The sequence below is a fragment of the Dendrobates tinctorius genome, unplaced genomic scaffold (genome assembly GCF_039654945.1).
Source record: "Dendrobates tinctorius isolate UK_male_01 unplaced genomic scaffold, ASM3965494v1 ptg000143l, whole genome shotgun sequence".
In the NCBI taxonomy this organism is placed as follows: domain Eukaryota; kingdom Metazoa; phylum Chordata; class Amphibia; order Anura; family Dendrobatidae; genus Dendrobates; species Dendrobates tinctorius.
Window position 1 is genome coordinate 13520722 of NW_027361810.1, and position 22666 is coordinate 13543387.

The 22666-nt window shown below is 44.8% G+C and overlaps 2 protein-coding genes across 3 annotated transcripts; both read left to right on the forward strand.

Annotated features, from left to right (window-relative positions):
* Positions 1–1071: 1071 nt before the first annotated feature.
* On the forward strand, positions 1072–6144 carry LOC141049266 (uncharacterized). 2 transcript variants are annotated; one of them, XM_073545520.1, is made up of 2 exons: positions 1072–1223; positions 4983–6144. In XM_073545520.1, the coding sequence occupies exons 1-2, from the start codon at positions 1087–1089 to the stop codon at positions 6004–6006; spliced, it is 1161 nt and encodes a 386-aa protein (XP_073401621.1). In that variant the 5' UTR covers positions 1072–1086; the 3' UTR covers positions 6007–6144. The 2 variants fall into 2 exon arrangements, with proteins under 2 accessions (XP_073401621.1, XP_073401622.1); XM_073545521.1 differs by lacking the exon at positions 1072–1223 and adding an exon at positions 2757–2851.
* A 3878-nt stretch (positions 6145–10022) lies between these two features.
* Positions 10023–16387, forward strand: LOC141049267 (uncharacterized). The gene is made up of 2 exons (XM_073545522.1): positions 10023–10175; positions 15207–16387. The coding sequence occupies exon 2, from the start codon at positions 15217–15219 to the stop codon at positions 16249–16251; it is 1035 nt and encodes a 344-aa protein (XP_073401623.1). The 5' UTR covers positions 10023–10175; positions 15207–15216; the 3' UTR covers positions 16252–16387.
* The last annotated feature ends 6279 nt before the right edge of the window (positions 16388–22666 follow it).

The following is a 22666-nucleotide window of genomic DNA, read 5'->3' on the forward strand; positions in this document are numbered from 1 at the left end:
GAACTCAGTGGGACATGATTAAAGCTCAGTGGAGCTCCCACGATGAGCTTTAATCATGTCTTACAGTTCCAGCAAAGTGAATCTTGCTTTGTAACAACATCACTATTATTTGTTAGCCATTAAAAGGTATCATACCCACAAGATTCCTATTTTGTTTCTCTCACTGAGAGCAAAGTGAATGTTACTTCTAGAAATCTCCTGCCGCTCTGCGTTTTTCCAATCTGCAACACATCAATTTCTCTTGCGATTCGCTGAGTTTTCTGCGCAGATTTTCCCCACAGACTCACATTAGATACGGAAAATCCATAGGTAAAAAACTCACATGTGTTTTTAGTGCATTTCCACAGCAGAAACAGATTAAAAAACGCATCTAATCCGCATCTAAGTATAGCAAAAAAGTTCAGTGAAATCAAAATACAAGAAAGTTTCAGAAACAAAGCAGCTATCTTTAAAGAATGACACAACAGACAAAAATAATAAAAACGCATGTTATAAAACTCAATGAAAAATGCAAGCAACCTAATTTAAATAATAAGTGGAGAAATTCTGCAACATCAAAAACTAAAAAAAAAAAAACCTCATTGTGGGAACGTAGCCTAGTAGATATCCGAAAATGAGAACAGTGAACGTTACATCTTGTCACTCAAAAACTAAAAAAAAAAAAAAAGTCTGACTCTCAGAATATGGTGACGCAAAGTCAATCGTTTTTTTCAGTGTATTTATTGTAAAAATAAAAACCAAGAATAAGGCACAGTTCACACATTCATTATTTGGTCAGTTTTTTTACATCAGTATTTGTAAGCCAAAGCCAAGAGTGGGGATAAATCCAGAAGTTGTGACGTGTTTCTATTATACTTTTCCACTGATTATTCCTCTCCTGATTTTGGGCTCCAAATACTGATCGTGTGCACATGGTCTTATCATTTTCTGCAGATGTAGCTGTTTGCATATAACAGATGTCTGCACACGAGGCTCCGCCCCTGATTTCCCTCCACATCTCACACAGACATCTGCACCGAGACCACACCCACCGAGACCACACCCACCGATCGTCCAATCAGCCGCAGAGTTTAGTACTGACCTGAGATGACCTTTAGCTCAGCCAATCAGATGTCAGCCAATAAGGAGCAGTATAAGAAGGGCGGAGCGGTGCAGGAGGTGATGGGACCTGCAGTCTGTGGTGTAGGAGGAAGGAGTGGGCTCTGCATTGTGTGGCAGGAAAGGTCAGTGAGTGGATTCTGTTGAGTTTTTACTTTTGCTGCTTGTAGTATTTTTCTTATGGTGGGAAAATGTCATCAGAAAATGATCTGTTTAATCAGGATTTGTATCTTTAGCAGTTTGTCTTCATATCATTAACCCCTAAATGGCCTCTGATGTGTTTGTTACAGGTTGTGGTATCTGTGTAACTGCAGTGGCTGGAGTGAGCTCTGATTGCTGCTGTTGACTGTTTACCTGCTGCTGCCATCAATCAGTGCAGCATCTAAATGACACCATTGCTTGTGCACTGGCTCCCAGCAACTGGCTGTGGTGTATATGTTATGATTTGCAGGTTGTAGTGTGCACTGATCAGGAATAGTAGTGGTTTTTGCTTTGTTTTAATTGCTGCACTTTTCAGTACATGTGGACTTACTATGTGTAATTTATTTGTTAATATCTGCAGTGGAAACTACTGTAGTTTCATCAGTACAGAAATGAACATGCTGTGGCTCATAAACCTGCACCATGGGTGAATGTACACAGCAATAAATGGCAGCACAGTGGGCAGGAGCTTCCTATGAATCCCATCCACTCTGCTTGTAATGTAGCTCACATTGTAAATTTGCTGCGTCCAAACTGCAGCTACTCCTGATTGTGGGAATGCAGCCTTAAACCACACATTACTCTTGGGGCAGCTGACAATTCAGCTGTTACTTCAGTGAGGTGTTACTACACCTCCGCTGCCCCAGGGAATGTGTGAGATCTCAGCTGGGGGAGAGGAGTGACTGGTCATCACACAGGTGGAGAAATGGGCTGTAACTGCAGTGCCAACTCCACTGCACTTGTGGCTTTTTGCATAAAAGAATAGATGTAATGACAGCAGCTTTACATACATATGTTGCTTTGGAGTGTGAAAATAAAAAAACTGGAGAAATTTGTTTTGTCCCTTGCATACTTAATTAATAAGTGTCACATAAATGCCAACCTGACAGCCAGCTTGAATGCTGCATTTGCCCTAAGCAGAAATTGATTGCTGCTGTTAACCCTTTAACTGCTGCTATCAGAGCTCAGCTGCAACTAAAGGCCTGAATCATAATTTAGTCTTACACTGGAGTTCAGATGATGTTCACACATTGAATCTTTCAGCAGGCAATACCTGCTCTAAAGAAGCTGTTTTTGGTTTTGTCTTTGTCTCTTGTGCATGTTGATAATGTTTAGTGACACCCCCCCCCCCCCAAGAGAGCCGGATTTAACTTAAGAAATTTTGCAGCAAAAACAGATGCCTCTATTTTTGCACTTGCCCATTGTTTCCTATGGATGAAAAAACACTGGAAATATGTTTAAAAGTCACATCCTGCAGTTCTTTAAAATCAGTGGAGGAAAATTAAAACCTACAGCTTTGTTCACATGTTGCATTTGTTTTTTTTTTTTAATACAACCCTCAGTATCAGCAATAGCTGAGATTTCAGTTCCCCCCCCCCCCCCCCCCCGAATTGTTAAAATGCATCTTTATTATTCTGCAGCTTGTCATCACTTTCAGAGACTCTGCTGCATTTTTTTTTTTTTTTTTTTTTTTCCTTAGACCAATGTGTGCAAACAAATGACACATCAGCTTCTTTACTGGCAAAAGCAGGTTCTATCTGCAGAAAAGAAGGTAATATGTGAACATGACCTACAATCAATTGACAGGCTTCTGCAGAGTTCAGTTATGAAGAAACTTGCTCTGCACAACTTTGGGGAATAAGTGTTCCTAGGAAGGAATTATCTTGTCATGATGATCATGCAGCTTAAACAGACTGCTGACAAACAAAATGCTCATTGTCAGGTGAAGTCTTCAGAGAGGGAGAGGACTACAGCTCTAGTACCACCAATCAATATCTACTCCTTTAACAAGTCTTGTCAGGTGACTTCGGATTAAAGCCAAAATCTCAATTTGCAGACTGTTTCAGGGTACTGCTCCCCATCAGTGAAAAGCATGAGATCTGGTTTGGCCAGGTGAGAGGCATCTGACTAGGATCCAATGGGTAACATTTTCTCCTTGTGAGGTTAGCATGTCAAGCCTGACATGCTGAGGTGTGTTTTTTTTTTTTTTTTTTTTTTTTTTTTTTTTTGGGGAGGAAATATGTAAAATGTCTCTTCACACCTCTCACTTTCCATTGACAAGGAGCAGTACCCTGAAACAGTCTGCAAATTGTGATTTTTGGCTTTTAGCCAAGTTATATGACAAGGCTCATTAAATGGTCAATATTGACTTTTTAAGACTGCTACTTCCTATAGGTGGTGCTAGTTTTCTAGTAGTCTTCCCCTCTGAAGAGACTATTTGTTATTTCCCAGAGTAGCATTGCAGCTTAAGTCTCCTCACTCTGGCATGTAAGGCTTGACATGTTGCTCTCTGCAAGGAGAAACCCCTTACATCCTGTCACGGGGTCCTTCTCTGGTATCACACAATCAACAGAGTAAGAGGAGAGTGAACAATTCCAAGACATTTATTTAAGCAAAAATATGAAAGGTCCATATTCAGTCCACCCCACAAAGGATATAGTCCAGAATCTGAATGCAGTTCAGTAACAGTATAACACGTCCAGGGAGATGAGAGTCCAAAATCCAGCTGACAGTGAAAACATGTTCCATATATTCTTCTTTCTCTCCGAAGTCCTGTCTTCAGACCATGCTCTGCACACAGCAACTGACTTGCCCAGCCCCTATCCTCCCCAGCCCCCTCACTATGTCCAGGGAGAGTCAAACAGGTTGGGGGTGGTTTTCAGGCCTCCCAGACTTGACAAAAGGTGCCTGGGGGATTATGACACTACAGGGGGTCATCAAGAGTCATAGATAAAAGTCAGGCTGCAGACATACAAGGCATCAAGATTAACACTATGCAAATCAGTGAAATAGCAATATACACAAAATGATATCCATATAGCATATCACACATCCCACTTGTCAGGGGAAACTATCTTTTCTGCTGCACAGGACCTGTGCCAAAGAACAATGGCAGCCTGGCAACTAACAAGCGTGCTGCCAGACAACAGTCATTAAACATTGCAGTAGAAGCAGCTGCAAGATCCAGATGTGAGTGGCAGAAAAGGGAAGAACATGTGGTGTAGTAAGTGACCTGTAGTTCTGGCCATAGTGGCACTTGCAACAACCTTGGGTCTTTACCAGAGACACAACCTCTTTTAAAGACAGCAATAACCCTTAATGAGAATTGTTGGATAGATTTTGTAAACTCGAGCAACTTCAGTCTTCTACTTGTTAAAATTCTCAGCTGTAAAAGTCATAACTCGTTTGTTTAAATGGAGACCGACCTCTGCTGCATAGAGCGCAGTGCTGGAAAGCTTTGTTCTACTGATCTTGTAAGTGCTGCTATGAAGCTGTATCCTGAACCTGGCCAGCTTCAGCGCAGTGCTTACAAGTGAGACAGCAGCAGTGGTCTGTCTCCTAGACATGTGAACAAGTGTTAATATCGCAAGAGCTGATACAATTTGTTGCTTAAGTGCTCGTTATTTAGAAGCCTGTCTAACAATGCCCATCTATGAAGCTGTGAATAACACTCCAGAACTTTATCACTTAATCCACAAACCCTTACTTTACTCTTTTCAAGCAGAAACTCTAAGACCTGAGATGTCAACACTTTTCCATAGGGGGGGGGGAAAAGTACCATGTGCACGATAGGCGTATATTCCTATTGATGTAGTAATGGCTTGTTCAAATGCTAGTTTTCCTGCATGTCAACACTAACATACACTTTTTTTTTTTTTTTTTTTTTTTTTTTTTTTTTCCAGGATCACAATCATGAGTGGAAAAATTGTCCCCAAGAACTTGGCCAAGGGGGTGGATTTCTGTGGTGTGAACAAATATTATTACATTGTCCGTTCAGATCTTGGTTGCTACATGAGATCGACCGACTTCCACCGTGGAGAAGATCTTGAGGTCTTCAGCTTGCATCCTTCTTGTAGAGGGGGAGATCATTACGTGGCTTATAAAAACGACCTGTTCTACATAATAAAGGGAGATCAATATCGTCGTGTGACAAACCTGACCACAGATGCAGACGCCGTCATCTACCCCCTACACCCCAACTGCCAAGGAGGAGACCACTACCTGTCGTCTTTTGAGGACTTCTATATCATCTTTCAGAGCCGAGGTGTCTACCGTAAAACCAGGAACATGTGTGAGGATACAGATGGCACAGAATTTCCTCTGCACCCCAACTGTAGGAACGGACTTTACTACTTTGGTATTGCTGATTCTTATTACTTTGTGAAGCCTCATGACAAGGGGATCCAATACTTGAGAAGCACTAACTTCAACACAAATGACAACTCTGAGGCCTTCTCCTTCCATCCCAGCGTCATCCCCTTCCTTCCAGGGGGTTTAGGGGTTTCCAAGGGGTCGGCTTACGGTGAATGGTCATGCATCCAGACCATCAGCAATGATTCACAGACCCCTATTGAGATGAAGAAAAACATCACCAAGAAAATTGGGTATGAAAAGGAGAAGATATGTAGTATAGAGCAAAACTGGAAGGTGTGCTCGGCAGAAACTGGTCTGGCATCTTTAATCGCCAAGTGTCAGTTCTCCCTGTCGGCTGAATATGGTGGATCCAGTGTCAACACTGAGAAGGAAACATGGAGTGAAGCCAGTGAAATTGAGGAGACCATTGCTGTGTCTCTGCAACCTCAGAAGAAAATGTACGTCTGGTCCTACCAGCTTGGCTTGGGTGAAGAGCCTGTGCTGCACTGCCGTGATATGAAAATATCATATAACGCAGACCCCCCAACTGATGTTCCATTACCCCCCTGCTAAGCATTAGTTATCAAATGGACAATGGTTTCTGTAGAGCAAGAATTGTCAGCCATTGTTGGGTATGAGCCTGCTAGAGGCTTTGTTTTGGTCACAACTTCTGTGAATTGGAAAAATCAATAAATAAAAGCTTTGATCCACTGTTGCTTTACTGTAATACAAGAGGTCAACTTGGCTAAAACCAGGGGCATAACTACAGGGGGTACAGTCAGAACACCCTCCCTTACGGGAGTTGGTGGCAGGGCTGGGACAAGACGTTGCCCTCTTCCTAGGCAGGGCTCACTTCATACTGTGGGTGGTGAGGCATTGTACACCAGCCGCTTCCCAGTCACCATCAGTGGAAGTCGGCTCTAAGTTTCAGGCCTTGGATACTATAGGTAACTGCAGCATCTAATGGTTAATCAGAGAAGGTCCCCTCTCTGGTGTGAGAACTAGGATGACAATCACAGGGTGTCGCTGGGTTCACATGTCAGCAGAGGGCCCAGAACTTCATAGACTGCTGAATATAAAATACAGAAGAACCTGTGACCAGGTGATCGTAAGTTCAGATCTCCTTTTAAATGGTTCGACTTTGTTGGCTCAATGGTTCTGTCCACCCTTTCCATTTAAAGTTTTAAAAATAAACCCAGTGTGCACCCCTAAATCTTCCCTTTTAAGGTAACAAAGCCTAGACAGGGCATAAGTACAGACACCCTGAATAACTGGATCCCCAAAAATAAGGGGTAGGGGAAGGGGCAACCTAGTGAAGCTAAAGGAACCCCCCCCCCCTTATAAAATGACTAATTTATTCAAATTAAAAATGCTCAATGGTGGGCCCCCCCCCCCCCCCCCATCCAAAGTCAAATGTATAGGGGACAAAACGGTATACGATGGGGAGTTAATTATAAGCTACAGGCTAAAAATGGTAGCTACCAGCTGTCTCTTGGATAGGCCACAACACATGTGAGGTGTGATATCCAATTATATATTTCTGTGGCTGTATAGGGACAGACTTCAATAAGAGAAGCCACCATTTATGGTCAAAACTTGGATGCCAGCCTCTGTAGCTAGGCAGGACCTGTGTAATCTCTCGGCACATGACCATGTATCTCACTAATAACACGAGAAAAATCAAATGTGTTCTTTTTAAAAGGGATGTCCACTAGTGTACAACTCTATGGTAAAGCCATGCATATATAGTTGGTCCCCTCCCTGTCTAGTGCCATATCGGGGGTGCCACTGGACATGACATTGGAGTTGATTATTCTTAGATGGAGCAATGGCTGAGAAGAAATAATGGGTCAGTTTGATCGCCACCTGGAGTCTTCAATTACTATACACTTCCCTTGCAGTTTTGTGTGTTCTAAGGGCCACAACCCCCCCCCCCCTCCTTATATACAACATATTTAAGTATATTTACAAGGATTTCCATAAATGGTCTACCACACTTCAGATCTTGTAATCACTCAGGCACCTTCTATGACACAACTTTTGAGTGTCCACTTTCTTCATCGCCAGCCCCCTTCCTAGGCTACTTGACCTTGTTTGGAAATATTGTCCCAAACTAGACCAAACATCTCGGGCCTACAGGGCAGCTAGACCTCACTGTAGCCAAGTCACTGACCCACTAAGACAGGAATCCTCCTATATCCCAAACTACAGACTTTCCCAAGGCTTCAGCACAAAACCAACTCTGGTCTGATACCAAGCTGACGATCAGCCTCACAGAGCTGAGTGTACACTTATGGTGGCTCACATGGGACACAAGTAAGCTTCCTGGTTCACAACATGATCCAATTGGGCCAATAGCGATAACTTACCAGCTCAGACGCCCTCATTCGGCAAAGCAGCTGCATTGCTCTTCTGTGAGGGATCATTCACGTTCTGCTGGTGACTTCCTTCACAGCTACACAACATGTCTCCTGACTTCTACCTCACAGCAGCCTGTCTCCAGGCGACCATTGGAGGGGCAAAAACTGCTTGTATTAGAAAGCAGGTCCTGGCCTACACATCTCACAATCCTCCTTTATGGACTCCCTCTTATTAGCGTGATGGTGGTGCGCAATACTTCCATCAGCACCCAACTTTTCCTTGGCCTGAACATCACCTGCCCCATCACCCGATTGACAGCCATTCCTTTAGTCTGTCATCTCGCCAAACAAGTGATGGCCCGAAGTCTGTCCTCCATAATAACTTGACCATACTCTATGCACAGATGAACACAACATCTACATGTGGATGAACAAAGAGACATCCAAGTGGTCACACCATAAAAGACGAACTCCAGGACCAACAGGGAGGCTGAAGAACTCTCCAGCTCACACGCCGCTAGCGTCCTACTGCCATCCAGCTGCTCCACAACTGCTGAGAGTTGTAGTGTTGAAGAACATCGATCTACTCAATACATATATATACAAAAATGTTGAAATGTTATAAATTATACACATCCGCCTTCGCATTGACTTATTTCCATTATTTCAATGCCTTTTGAATGAAAATAAGACCATCTTGTGATTAACCCTTTCCTGACCAGGCAGTTTTGCGCTTTCAATCTATCCCCCCCCCCCCCCCCCATATTCCAAGAGCCATAACATTGGTTTATTTTAACGCTGAAATAACCGTGTCAGGGCTTGTGTTTTGTTTTTATTGTGGGACGAGTCATACTTTTGAATTACATTTTCATCTTATGATATAACGGAAAAAAGTTAAAGAAAAAAAAAAAAATTCCAGGTGTGGCAAAATAGCAAAAATGAGCATTTTCTCAATTCTTTTTTTTTTTTCAGCGTTCATTTTGCAGTGAACATGACCTTGCAATATGATTCTCCAGTTCAGCACAATTAGGCTACATTCCCACTATGAGCTTTTATTGTGTTTTTTATTTTGCATATTTTTGCTGCAGCAAAAAAACAGATAGTGGGAACATAGCCTTACGGTGACACCCAACATGCATGGTTTTTTGCTTTAAGTAGTGAAAAAAAAAATTTGTAAAATTTTAAAAATAAGTTTCTCTTGTGGTTCCATTTTCCAAGAGCCGTAAAGTTTTTAATTGTCGTCCTATGGAGCTGCCTCATTTTTTTTTGTGTTGTAGGGGGCAGTGGAAAACCTGGAATTTTGATTTTTTTTTTTCCCCTCATTACACCATTTACCATTCACATTGATTTAGTTTATATTTTTATAGATTGTACCTTTGCAAATGCAGTGATTCCAAATACCGTATGTTTATTTTTTTATTACTTAATTTTGTAGCGGTAAATGGGGGGGGGGGGGTGATTTGACCTCTTTAAAAATTGAAATTTTTAATTTTTTTATTGTATTTGTTGGTTTTCTTAGGGGACTTGAACCTGTGGTCATCTGATCCCTTGTGCCATGTACAGCAATGCCGCGGTATCAATGAGTATTATAGAAATCATGGTCTCCTATGAACGTCAGCTAGAAGTTTTACAGCAGCACAGTCATCACACACACAAGAGTCTTCAGCAGACCCCTTGCCGTCAGGGAAACCCATCAGCGCCCCCGACAGTTTTTGTTTTTTTAAATGCTATGAGTTTTTTAACTACTTAAACTGGGAAAAAAGTTACAACTTTTGTACGGCCATAATCACACTGAGCTGAACGATCATACTACCAGGACATTTTTACAATTAACCCTGTAAAACCAAAACCCCAAAAATCTTGGGCAATTGTAGGCTTTTTTCACAATTTCACTGCATGTGCGGCTTGGTTAAATGAAAGGTGTCATTCAAAACTACAACTCGTCCCACAAAACAACAAAGTTCTCCTGCAGCTATGGGGACAAAGAGAATTAAAAAAAAACTGGTATGGCTCTTGGAAGAAGAAGAAGAAGAGGGGAAAAAAATAACGAAATGCGCAATACGAAAATATCCCGGTTAATGTCGACACCTCGCAGACGGTAACGCTTTCTGCAGATGTCGCCGGTTGCATATAACAAATGTATGCACACGAGGCTCCGCCCCTGATTTCCCTCCACATCCCATACAGATGTCTGCTTCAAGACCACACCCACCAGTAGACCAATCAGCTGCAGAGTTTACCAGTGACCTGAGATGAGCTTTAGCTCAGCCAATCAGATGTCAGCTAATGATGTGCAGCGGTATAAGAAGGGCGGAGCAGTGGAGTTGGTGATGTGTCCTGTAGTGCAGGAGGAAGGATTGTGGTGGCTGGAGCTGAAGGCCAGTGAGTGGATCCCATTGAGTCTTTACTTTTGCTGCTTGTAGCATTTTTCTTATGGTGTCATCAGAAAATGATCTGCTGTTTAATCAAGATTTGTATCTTTAGCAATTTGTCTTCATATCATTAACCCCCTAAATGGCCTGTAATATTTGATACAGGTTGTGGCATCTGTGTAACTGCAGTGGCCGGAGTGAACTCTGATTGCTGCTGTTGACTGTTTACCTGCTGCTGCCATCAATCAGTGCAGCATCTAAATGACACCATTGCTTGTGCATTGGCTCCTGTTAGGGGTGTATAGGATGAGTGATGTTTTGCAGATTGTAGGGCAATCCGATCAGGAATAGTCGTATTTTTGCTTTATTCGAATTACTGCACTTGTTTGTCAGTACACGTGGATTTACCACATATAACTTAGTGGTTAAAATCCACAGTGGAGACTTTCTCTGGTACAAAAACGAACCTGCTGCGGCTCATAAACCTGCACCATGGGTGAATTTGCACAGCAATAAATGGCAGCACAGTGGGCAGAAGATTCCTATAAATCCCATCCACTCTGCTTGTAATGCAGCATGCAGTGTAAATGTGCTGCATCCAAACTGCTGCTATTCCTGATTGTGGGAACGCAGCCTTAAACCACACATTGCTCTTGTCTCTGTTATTCCTTGCACAGATCTGATGATTCAGCTATTGCTGCTTCATTGAGGCTTTACTACATCTCTGCTGCCCCAGGGAATGTGTGAGCTCTCAGGTGGAGGAGACGAGTGACCGGTCATCACACAGGCAAAGAAATGGGGGAGATGCTGGAGAGCTGTGAATGCAGCGCCAACCCCACTGTACATGTGGAGTTTTTGCATTAAGTAATAGCTTTAATGACCATTACAGCGGCTTTTACATAGATATGTTGCTTTGAGATGTGAAAATCCAAACTTTTTCTGGTGGGTTTTTTTTTTTTTTTTTTTTTTGTCCCCTACATACTTGAGCTTGTTATTGCTCCTCAATCTACATAGAACAATAATCTGAATTACAGTAAATGGCTGTAAGCTTCACAGAAATACCAACATGACAACCAGTTTGAATGCTGCAATTGTCAGAAATTGATTGCTGCTGTTAACCCCTTAACTGCTGCTATCAGAGCTCAGCTACCTAAGACTAAGGGGCTGAATCCATCAGTTAGTCTTACAATGGAATTCAGACAATGTTCACACACACTATTTTTGTGCAGGCAAAACCTGCTCTAAAGAAGCTGTGGGTTTTTGTCTGTCGTGCATGTTGATAATGTTTAGTGGCCCCAAGAAAGCCTGATTTAATTACCTTCAGAATTTTGCAGCAAAAACTGATGCCTCTGTTTTTGTACTTACCCATTGTTTCCCATGGGTGAAAAAAACACTATAAATATGCTGCAGTTTATTTAAAATCTGTCAGGAGAATAAAACCTATGGCTATGTTCACATGTTGCATTTTTGTTTTTTAATGCAAATGGGAAAACTCCGTATCAGCAAAAGCTGAGACTTCAGAATTCTCATACTTTTTTTTTTTTTTTTTTTTTTTTTTTTTTTTTTTTAATCAAAGAGGGCAAAAAATGCAAATAAACACAAATGACAATTCAGCTTCTTTACTGCCAAGAGCAGGTTTTATCTGCAGAAAACAATGCAATATGTGAACATGATCTTACAACTGACATGTTGCACAGGCTTCTGCAGAGTTCAGTTATGTAGAGATTTGCTCTGCACAAATTTGGGGAACATGGGTTCCTGGGAATTCTGACCATGCAGATACAACATGCTCACTTGTCAGGTGCAAATTATGCCTTCAGAGAGGACTATAACTCTAGCGCCACCTATAGGAAGGGGCAGTACCTCAAAAACGTGCCTGCAAACTGAGATTTTTTTGCTTTTATCCTACATCATGTGGCAAGGCTCAGTTGATACTGACTTTTTTTTTTTTTTTAAGATTGCTATTTCCTATCGGTGGCGCTAGAGTTCTAGTCCTCTTCCTCTCTGAAGAAAGACTCTGTAATTTCCCAGAGGAGCATTGCAGTTTAAGTCTCCTCACCTTGACATGTTCTCCGCAAGGAGAAACTTTTGCCCCTTGGATCCCACTTGTCAGGTGACAGTCTCTGCAGCAGAAAACAATCACCGTCCTCGGCAGCACATCATCCTGTATAAACAGGACCTGCGCCATGAAGAACAATGGCAGCCTGGCGACTAACAAGCGTGCTGCCCGACAGCGGTCATTAAACATTGCAGTGTGGATGCAGCTTTATTCTTTTGATGGCTTCGGTATCTTTTCTGACAACATGGTGCTTGGCGGGAGGAGGCTGAGATCGGCCTGATAATGTATTTCACAGGTAGTGTAAAAAACTACAACAGAAGTGGCCGCCAGTCTGACTGGAGACCTTTCTGGGGGTGGCACATGGCGGCTGTACAATGCAGCATCATGAGTCTGGTCTCTTCCACCATTGCTCCCTCATCACTGATAACCGCTAGTCCTGATGAATTGGCTTTGTAGTAGAAGCATCCGCAAGATTCAGATGTGAGCGGCAGAAAAGGGAAGAACATGTGGTGTAATAAGAGATCTGTAGTGGTGGTGGCATTGCCATGTAAACACTCAGACAAAACCTTTTATAAAGCCAGCAATAAACCTTTATTAATGAGAGTTGTTGGATTGAAATTGTTTGACTTTACAAAATTTAAGTCTCCTACTTATTAAAATTCTCAGCTGTAAAGCTGGAGACCGACCTCTGCTGCATAGAGCCCAGTGCTGACAAGCTTTCTTCCTCTGAGCTTGTAAGCGCTGCTATGAAGCTGTAGCCTCCTGAACCTGGCCAGCTTCAGCGCAGTGCTTACAAGTGAGACAGCAGCAGTGGTCGGTCTCGTAGAGGTAGTGAACAAGTGTTAATATCGCAAGAGCTGATACAATTTGTTGCTTAAAGGGACTCTGTCGCCTCACTTTTGGCCTATGAGGTGCGGCCACTGACATCAGGGGCTTGGCTACAGCATTCTGTAATGCTGTAGATAAGAAAAATGAGTTATATCAGGGGCTTGTCTTTCAGTTTTCACTATGCTCGCCCAGGGGTCCAGTCGATGGGTGTCGCGGTCTGACTCCTCCCATCTTCTAGCGATTATGTCCTCTTGTCTTGCTTCTGACTCGCCCCCCAGAGGCCGTGGGGTACTCGGTGCCGGGCCCGTTGATTACAATGGGAGATGTGGCAGTGACCCGGTCCGTGGCCTCAGGCGGTCAATGTAAAAGGGGTAGAGTGATGGGGATAAAGTTGTTGAGGAGATTCGTGACGCCACCTGTGGTTTCTGGTCAGTTTGACCAGCGCTGCAAGGTTGCTACTCTGGGACAGATGGTGTGGTGCAGCAATGATGTTGAAGCTCCCCACAGGTGGAGCTGTAGTCCCAGGGCAGTGTAGATGAGGTTGGTAAGTGGGGAGATGGTGTAAAGAAGTAGATGTAGCAGTCGGGTGTAAGGTGCAAGAATAAGTGGAGGACACAAGGGCATGTAGTTCCAAAGGCTTTACTCAGTCTGGTACACACAGATGCCCGCTTCAGTGCCGTGTCCTCCAGGTCAGGGGCTCAGTCACCTCCCAGGCAAGGTAAAGTACACCTTTCCAGCACTCCTCCAACATGTGCTTTCTCTGAACATCTCCACACTAGCACCTAATCTGAAGTAATTGTAGTTGCGTATTAAACTCAAGTTCCTCCTTCTTGATGTTACTTAGAACTCTCCTTGTACTGCAGACAGCTGTAGCCTGCTTCGGGGACTCCTTGCTACCATGTCTGGCTTACCCACATTGCTGTGGTGACGACTTCTATTCCTCCGGTTTCTGCTGCAGGACCATTAGTATCCATACAACCTCGGGAATCGGACCCCGGCCATGCGCTTCAAACTTGAGGAAGGGCTCTGCTCTGACCCTAGTCCTTAGTTTAGTTCGGAACATAAGGAGAAGAGAACTATCTTCCTTCTGAAGAATCAGGCTTTCTATGGCTCTTTCCTGTGCCAGCAGCTCCAGGTCACAGGAGTCTGCTGCAGCACCTCCTTCACTCCATCCCTCTTGGGGGATCTTCTCTCACATTGACCTAGTCCTAACATTCTCCCACTCTTGTGCAGTCTAAGCTCCACCCACCTCCCAGCACTCTTAATGTTCCAAGCAGGGAGCCACAAAGGTTGCTCTGCTACACTACTGGTGTGGGATGTAAGTGTTGGAGTGTGGTCAGGTGTCTCCACCTTACCTGGATAGTGGGGTACCACACCTCAGGAGGAGGTGCAGTACCTCTGTGGCGACTGAACCCTCAGGGGCGCCGCACTTCTGCCGCGGCTCCTGCGCAGGCGTACTTTATCTTCCCTGTTGAGGGCAGAGTACTGCAGTGTGCCGGGCAAGATCAGAGGTCCAGCACCTGCGCACTGCAGTACTCTGCCCTCAACAGGGAAGATAAAGTACGCCTGCGCAGGAGCCGCGGCAGAAGTAAGGAGGAGGACGTCATCGCTAGAAGATGGGAGGCGCCAGACCGGACTGCAACACCCAATGGACCGGACCCCCGGGTGAGTATAATCTAACTTGTTTTTCTTATCTTTCAGGTTACATCAGGGGCTTATCTACAGCATTATAGAATGTTGTAGCTAAGCCCCTGATGGCGGTGGGCACATCTTATAGGCCAAAAATGAGGTGACAGATTCCCTTAAGCGCTCGTTATTTAGAAGCCTGTCTAGCAATGCTCATCTATGAAGCTGTGAATAACTATTCAAAACTTTATCACTTATTCCACAAACCCACCAAACATTACTGTTTTGTTTTTGGTCTAGCACCATGTAATCATAAGCTGAAAAGAAGTCTACTTTTTTTTTTCCAAGCAGAAACTCCAAGAACTGAGATGTCAACACTTTTCCATAGGGGAAAAGAGTACCATGTGCACTACAGGCGTGTTTTCCTATTGATGTAGTAATGGCTTGTTCAAATGCTAGGTTTTTTCTTCATGAAAACAAGACTAACTTATATTTATTTTTTTTTTTTTTTTTTTTTTTTTTTTCCAGGATCACAATCATGAGTGGAAAAATTGTCCCCAAGAACTTGGCCAAGGGGGTGGATTTCTGTGGTGTGAACAAATATTATTACATTGTCCGTTCAGATCTTGGTTGCTACATGAGATCGACCAACTTCCACCGTGGAGAAGATCTTGAGGTCTTCAGCTTGCATCCTTCTTGTAGAGGGGGAGATCATTACGTGGCTTATGAAGACGACCTGTTCTACATAATCAAAGGAGATCAATATCGTCGTGTGACAAACCTGACCACAGATGCAGACGCTATCATCTTCCCCCTACACCCCAACTGCCAAGGAGGAGACCACTACCTGTCATCTTTTGATGACTTCTATATCATCTTTCAGGGCCGAGGTGTCTACCGTAAAACCAGGAACATGTGTGAGGATTTAGACGGCACAGAATTTCCTCTGCACCCCAACTGTAGGAATGGACTTTACTATTTTGGCATTGCTGATTCTTTTTACTTTGTGAAGCCTCATGACAAGTGGGGGATCCAATACTTAAGAAGCACTAATTTCAACACAAATGACGACTCTGAGGCCTTCTCCTTCCATCCCAGTGTCATCCCCTTCCTTCCAGGAGGTTTAGGTGTTTCCAAGGGGTCGGCTTACGGTGCATGGTCATGCATCCAGACCATCAGCAATGATTCACAGACCCCTATTGAGATGAAGAAGAGCGTCACCAAGAAGATCGGGTATGAAAAGGAGAAGATATCTAATATAGAGCATAACTGGAAGGTGTACCCTTCATGCTCAGCAGAAACTGATGGTCTGTCATCTTTAATCACCAAGTGTCAGTTCTCCCTGTCGGCTGAATATGGTGGATCCAGTGTCAACACTGAGAAGGAAACATGGAGGGAAGCCACTGAAATTGAAGAGACCATTGCTGTCACTCTGCAACCTCAGAAGAAAATGTACATCTGGTCCTACCAGCTTGGCTTGGGTGAAGAGCCTGTGCTGCACTGCCGTGATACGATAATATCATATAAAGCAGACCCCCCAACTGATGTTCCATTACCCCCTGCTAATCATTAGTTATCAAATGGACAATGGCTTCCTGAGCTTCTGTAGAGCAATAAAATTGTTGGATATGAATCTGCTTGGTAAGAGGCTCTGCCTCAATCACAATTACTGTCAATTGGTAAAACAAATAAAAAATATTTTGCATCCATTGCTTTACTGTAATATGAGCTGTTAGCATGGCTAAAATCAGGGACCTGACTAAGGGAAGGTAACATTGTCTTCGGGCACTGGGACTTGGTGGCAGGGCTGCAACAAGACATTACTCTGCTCCTAGGCAGAGCTCACTTCATACTGTGGGTGATGGAGTTGTACACTCGCTGTGTTTACTGACTGTGGGAACATACTGGAGCAACCCAAGGGCAAGTGGAGGGGTTGGTTTCACACTTACTTGGTACCGGGCCGGTCTCTTAACCCCTTCACCCCCAAGGGTGGTTTGCACGTTCATGACCGGGCCAATTTTTACAATTCTGACCACTGTCCCTTTATAAGGTAATAACTCTGGAACGCTTCAACGGATCCCGGCGATTCTGAGACTGTTTTCTCGTGACATATTGTACTTCACTTTAGTGGTAAAAAATTTTCGCTATAACTTGCGTTTATTTATGAAAAAAACAGAAATATGGCAAATTTTGAAAATTTTGCAATTTTCAAACTTTGAATTTGTATGCCCTTAAAACAGAGAAATATGTGACACAAAATAATTACTAAATAACATTTCCCACATGTCTACTTTACATCAGCACAATTTGGGAAACAACATTTTTTTTTTGTTAGGAAGTTATAAGGATTAAAATTTGACCAGCGATTTCTAATTTTTACAACAAAACTTACAAAACCATTTTTTTTTTTAGGGACCACCTCACATTTGAAGTCACTTTGAGGGGTCTATATGGCAGAAAATACCCAAAAGTGACACTATTCTAAAAACTGCACCCCTGAAGCTACTCAAAACTACATTCAAGAAGATTATTAACCCTTCAGGTGCTTCACAGGAGCAGAAGCAACGTGGAAGGAAAAAATGAACATTTAACTTTTTAGTCACAAAAATAATATTTTAGCAACAATTTTTTTTTATTTTCCCAAGGGTAACAGGAGAAATTGGACCCTAAAGTTGTTGTCAAATTTGTCCTGAGTACGCTGATACCCAATATATGGGGGGGGAACCACTGTTTGGGCACATGGCAGGGCTCAGAAGAGAAGGAGCCCCGTTTGACGTTTTCAACCTAAAATTGGCTGGAATTGAGATCGGACGCCATGTCGCGTTTGACGAGCGTCTGATGGGCCTAAACAGTGGAAACCCCCCACAAGTGACCCCATTTTGGAAACTAGACCCCCTAAGGAACTTATCTAGATGTGTGGTGACCACTTTGAACCCCCAAGGGCTTCTCAGAAGTTTATAACACCCGGGCGTGAAAATAAAAAATCATATTTTTTCAACAAACATGATAATTTAGTCCCCAATATTTTGTTTTCCCAAGGGTAACAGGAGAAATTGGACTCCAAAGGTTGTTGTCAAATTTGTCCTGAGTATGCTGATACCCAATATGTGGGGGGGGGACCACTGTTTAGGCACATGGCAGGGCTCAGAAGGGAAGGAGCCCCGTTTGACTTTTTCAACCTAAAATTGGCTGGAATTGAGATCGGACGCCATGTCACGTTTGACGAGCGTCTGATGTGCCTAAACAGTGGAAACCCCCACAAGTGACCCCATTTTGGAAACTAGACCCCCTAAGGAACTTATCTAGATGTGTGGTGACCACTTTGAACCCCCCCAAGTGTTTCACTAAACATTATAATGCCCAGGCGTGAAAATATAAAATCCTGTTTTGTTCCCACATAAATGATCATTTAGTCCCCAATTTTTAATTTTCCCAAGAGTAACAGGAGAAATTGGACCCCAAAAGTTGTTGTCCAATTTGTCCTGAGTACCCTGATATCCCACATGTGGTAGAAAACTACTGTTTGGGCACACGTCAGGGCTCGAAAGGGAAGTAGTGTTGTTTTGGAATGCAGACTTTGATGGTCTGCTGGCGTCATGTTCCATTTGCAGAGTCCCTGATGTGCCTAAACAGGAAAAAAAAACACATGACATCATTTTGGATACTAGACCCCCAAAGAACAAATCTAGATGTGCCCCCCAACTAATCTAATGTAAATTAGTAGTGCATGGAGGTGTGGTACAATTTGAAGCAATCCTTCATGCACAAGCCAGGTTTTTCGGGGCAGGTGTCGCATTGATAAGTGGTGTCCCTGCGTATTCCTTTTTTGTAACACACTCGACACCTTTTTTGCGGCTTACCTTTTCTTGGGGTTGGCGGGACCACCCCCGGAAAATGCTGACCTGGGACAATACGAGCACCTTCAGTTCCTGAAGTACTGGGGCCCGCTCCTTCCTGAGCGCCAAACATCAGGGCCTTAACCACTACCTCCTGGAACTGAAGGTACGTCGTATCGCTGGGGCATGCACATTGTGACAGCAGGAATGCGTTGAGCATTGCCATTTGGACGATGTGCACGGCCAGCTTCTTGTACCACACCTTGGCCTTCCTCAATGCATTGTACGTTTGGAGGAGTTGATCGGAGAGATCAACTCCCCCCCCCCCCCCCCATGTTTTTGTTGTACCCCACTACACATGTCGGTTTGCGGACCTGTGTAGAGGTACCCCGTACAGTGCAGAGGGTACTGCCATCACCGTGTATGGTGGTCAAGAGATGGACATCTCTCTTGTCCTTGTACTTGACCACCAGCAGGTGGTCGCTACATTGGGCTCTGCTCTCACCTTTTCGGAGCATCTGCCCAAGTAGCGTCTTCGGGAGGCATCTGATTTTTGCGGACAGTACCGCAGGCTGCGGTACGTCGCTCAGAGAGGGATTTGTAGAGTGGGATGCTGGTATAAAAGTTATCAGTGTAGAGGTGATAACCTTTATCCAGCAGTGGGTGCACCAAATCCCACACAATTTTCCCACTCACTCCCAGGAAAGGAGGACACTCAGGGGGTTCAATCCGGGTGTCCTTCCCTTCGTAAACTCTAAACTTGTGGGTGTACCCTGAGGTACTCTCACACAACTTATAGAGTTTGATTCCGTACCTGGCCCTCTTACTGGGCAGGTATTGACGGAATCGCAGCCTTCCCTTGAAGTGAACCAAGGACTCATCCACGCAGATGTCCCATTGGGGCACGTACACTTCAGCAAACTTTTTGGTGGCGCAAAAGTGGGGTGGAGGGGGGTAAAAATAGGGGGATGGGGGGATTGGGTTGGATGAAGAGAGATTGGGCAGGGATCAACAGTTAGGGTTGTAGTTAGGTGGCACAAAGGGGGGTGAAAAAAATGAAAAACGGCAGGCACAAGCTTGGATAAGTGACGTGTGTCACTTATCCAACTTTTGCGGCTGCGGGATGTGTGTACGGAAGTGGCGCAAAAGGGGCTAAGGGAAAAAAAGCGAGCTCGAGTGTTGATCGGTGAACTGCGTCACCGATCAACGCTCGCCGGCTGCGCACAGAGGTGGCGCAAAAGTGGGGTGGAGGGGGGATGGGGGATGAAGATAGATTGGGCAGGGGATCAGGGATCAATTAACACTTACAGTTGAAGTTTTCTTTCTTCTGCAGGGATTGTGATGCTACAAACTGTGGCACCACAATACCCAGCACAGGAGCTCTTGCTGCGTCCGACCTCTCTGCAGGAATCCTCAGCTAGAGTGAGGACCCCTGCAGACAGGTCAGAGGCAGGTCACAGAGCGGTCACATCGCTGCTGTGACCTGTCATTGGTGGGATCGAATGATTACATCGATCCCACCAATCCCTGATCTGCCTGGTGACCATGGCAGCTGCCTAGAATCGGATCTCACAGCTCCGATTACTAGGCAGGTCATGCCCAGGTCACCAGCAGGGCACAGAGCGGTCACATGGTGACCGCAGCTGTGCCCTGTGGTTGGCGCGATCGCCGATCTAATCGATCGCGCCAGCCAACTCCTGCTGGGCCTGCATCAGGCTCCAGCCTATGATCGGTGCTAATATAGCACCGATCCTGGCCGGTACTGGCAGGGCACAGCGGCGATATAGCGCCGCTGTGCACTGCGATTGGCGCGATCGATCAGATCGGCGATCGCGCCAATCCGGGTGCTTTTTGCCGGTGCCTGGCGTTGCCAGGCACCGGCTCTAGGATCGAGTACATCGGTACTCGATCCCAGCCTAGGACCTCATTGTTTCAGCCAAGCTGATTGTTTCAGCCAATGAGAAACGCTGCGATTGGCTGTTCAGAATTGAACAGCCAATCACAGCGATCTGGATGCCGGGGGGGCGGGATCGCAGCCCGGGATGCCGACGCCATCTTTTCTAAGGTGAGATGGCGTCGGAATTTTAATGCGATCACCGCGACTTTAGTCGCAGTACCGCATTAAAGGGCCCGACGTACTATCCCGTCCACGGTCATACGGGCCCGGGTACCGTGGACGGGATAGTACGTCGGATGTCAGGAAGGGGTTAAAGGGAATGTGGCGGTGACCTGGTCCATGGCCCTGGGTGTCCATGTAAAATAGGTGGAATAAAGTTTATGTATGGATAAGTTTGTAATGCCACCTCTGGTATCTGGTCAGAAGGGGACCAGCGCTGCGGTGCAGATCCTCTGGGACAGATGGTGTGGTGCAGCAAAGATGGAATAGCTCTCCACCGGCAGAGCTGTAGTCCCAGGGCAGCAGTAGTAGATGGTGTAGTGTTAGGGTGTGTCTGCACACGCTGAGGAATGGTCTGCGGATTTTCCCGCATGGATTTAGTAAAATCTGCATGTCAGAATACCTGCGGATTAGCGTGCAGTTTATCACCTCTACAATGGAGCAGATGGTAAACCGCAGAGGAATCCGCAGAAAGAATTGACATGTCATTCATTTAAATGGTACAGTACAACGTAGCTGATTCTGCTGCGGATCCGCAGCAGAATCCGCAGGGTGTGCACACACCCTAAGGCACAGATGTCGCAGTGCTGAGTAGGTTGGCGCAGAAAGAAGGCAATGACACAGCTGAGTGCAGTGCCAATGCTTTACTCACACTTCTGGCATAGACAGGTGCCTGCTTCAGTGCCATGGTCTTCAAGTGAGGGGCTCAGCCAACTCCCAGACAGATGGAATACTCCCTTCCATGTGCCTTTCCTGGACGTCTCCTTTCTAGCGCTAATCTAAAGTATTTGTAGTTCTGAAGTTCCTCTTTCTTGCTGTTACTTATAACTCTACTTGCATGACAGGCAGCAGTAGCCTGTTTCAGGGACTCCATACAATCATGTCCTGGCTCACACATGTTGCTGCTGTGTTGTCGAGTCTTGGGTGGGAATAAAGTGGTCACAACTTCTATTCCTCCAGTTTCCGCTGTAGGATCACTAGTATCACACACAGCTTCAGATACCAGCACCTGGCCTTTGGCACTTAAACTTAGAAAAGGGCTCTGCTCTAGCCCTTGTCCCCAGTCTCTCTCCTCCTCACCTTCCATTCTGATCTATCTTCTCCATCCCCCTCTGGGGATCCTCTGTCTCTTTCTCCTCTCTCAGGGGATTCTGACAGCTTTCCCCTCTTAGTGCAACCTAAGCTCCATCCAGCAACTTTCATGAACCAAAGCAGCTGCCATAAAGGGTGCTCTGCTGTTCTAAGGTGTCTGTGCTGGAGTCTGGTCAGGTGTTACCATCTTACCTGAGGAGTGGGATACTACACCTCAGGAGGAGGTGCAGTACCTCTGTGGTGACTGAACCCTCAGGGGTGCCACTATACCCTTTAGAGCTCTTCAGGTAACACATAGCTAGCATTCATAGCACTGACACTGCGTATGTGGTAAAAAGCTGGAGGATCGGGTGAGCGTGTCAACCCTTGCATAGAACCAAGTTTGATGGTACCTGTACCCCACAGTATTATGAGCACTAAATCTCACAAAATCAACTTTATTCTCAATCCAGCCACCGCAGTTGCAGCTTCCTGTTATATCATATCTTGCAATGCAGTGATATCATTGCACTTGACGTCGCCTGGCATCCAGTAGGCCGAAAGTAAGGACACTGATTCTATTAACAGAACTTCAATTGATGCTGCTCTGGCATTTGCCAGAATTTCCACAGACGACGAGTAGGATGGGGATATGGCCATTCCAAACCACTTATTTATGGAGACTTTCACAGCCACAACTTCTTTAAGGAGATCTCTAAGGCATTAAGAACAACTCACCCCTGAGACTTTGAATGGTCCTCCGGGTTCTATGAATTCTATTAGCCACTTTGAGAACACAACTAGAGTCAGGACTTAAAATAACCGTATCTGAAATAAATATCATAAAGGTGGAGGGGTTGCGAGAGATGACCAATAGTTTGCAAACCCTTATGACTGAAAGTTGACAATGCTGAGGGCCTTAAGGCCATGTTCAGCATTTGGTCAGTATTTCACATCAATATTTG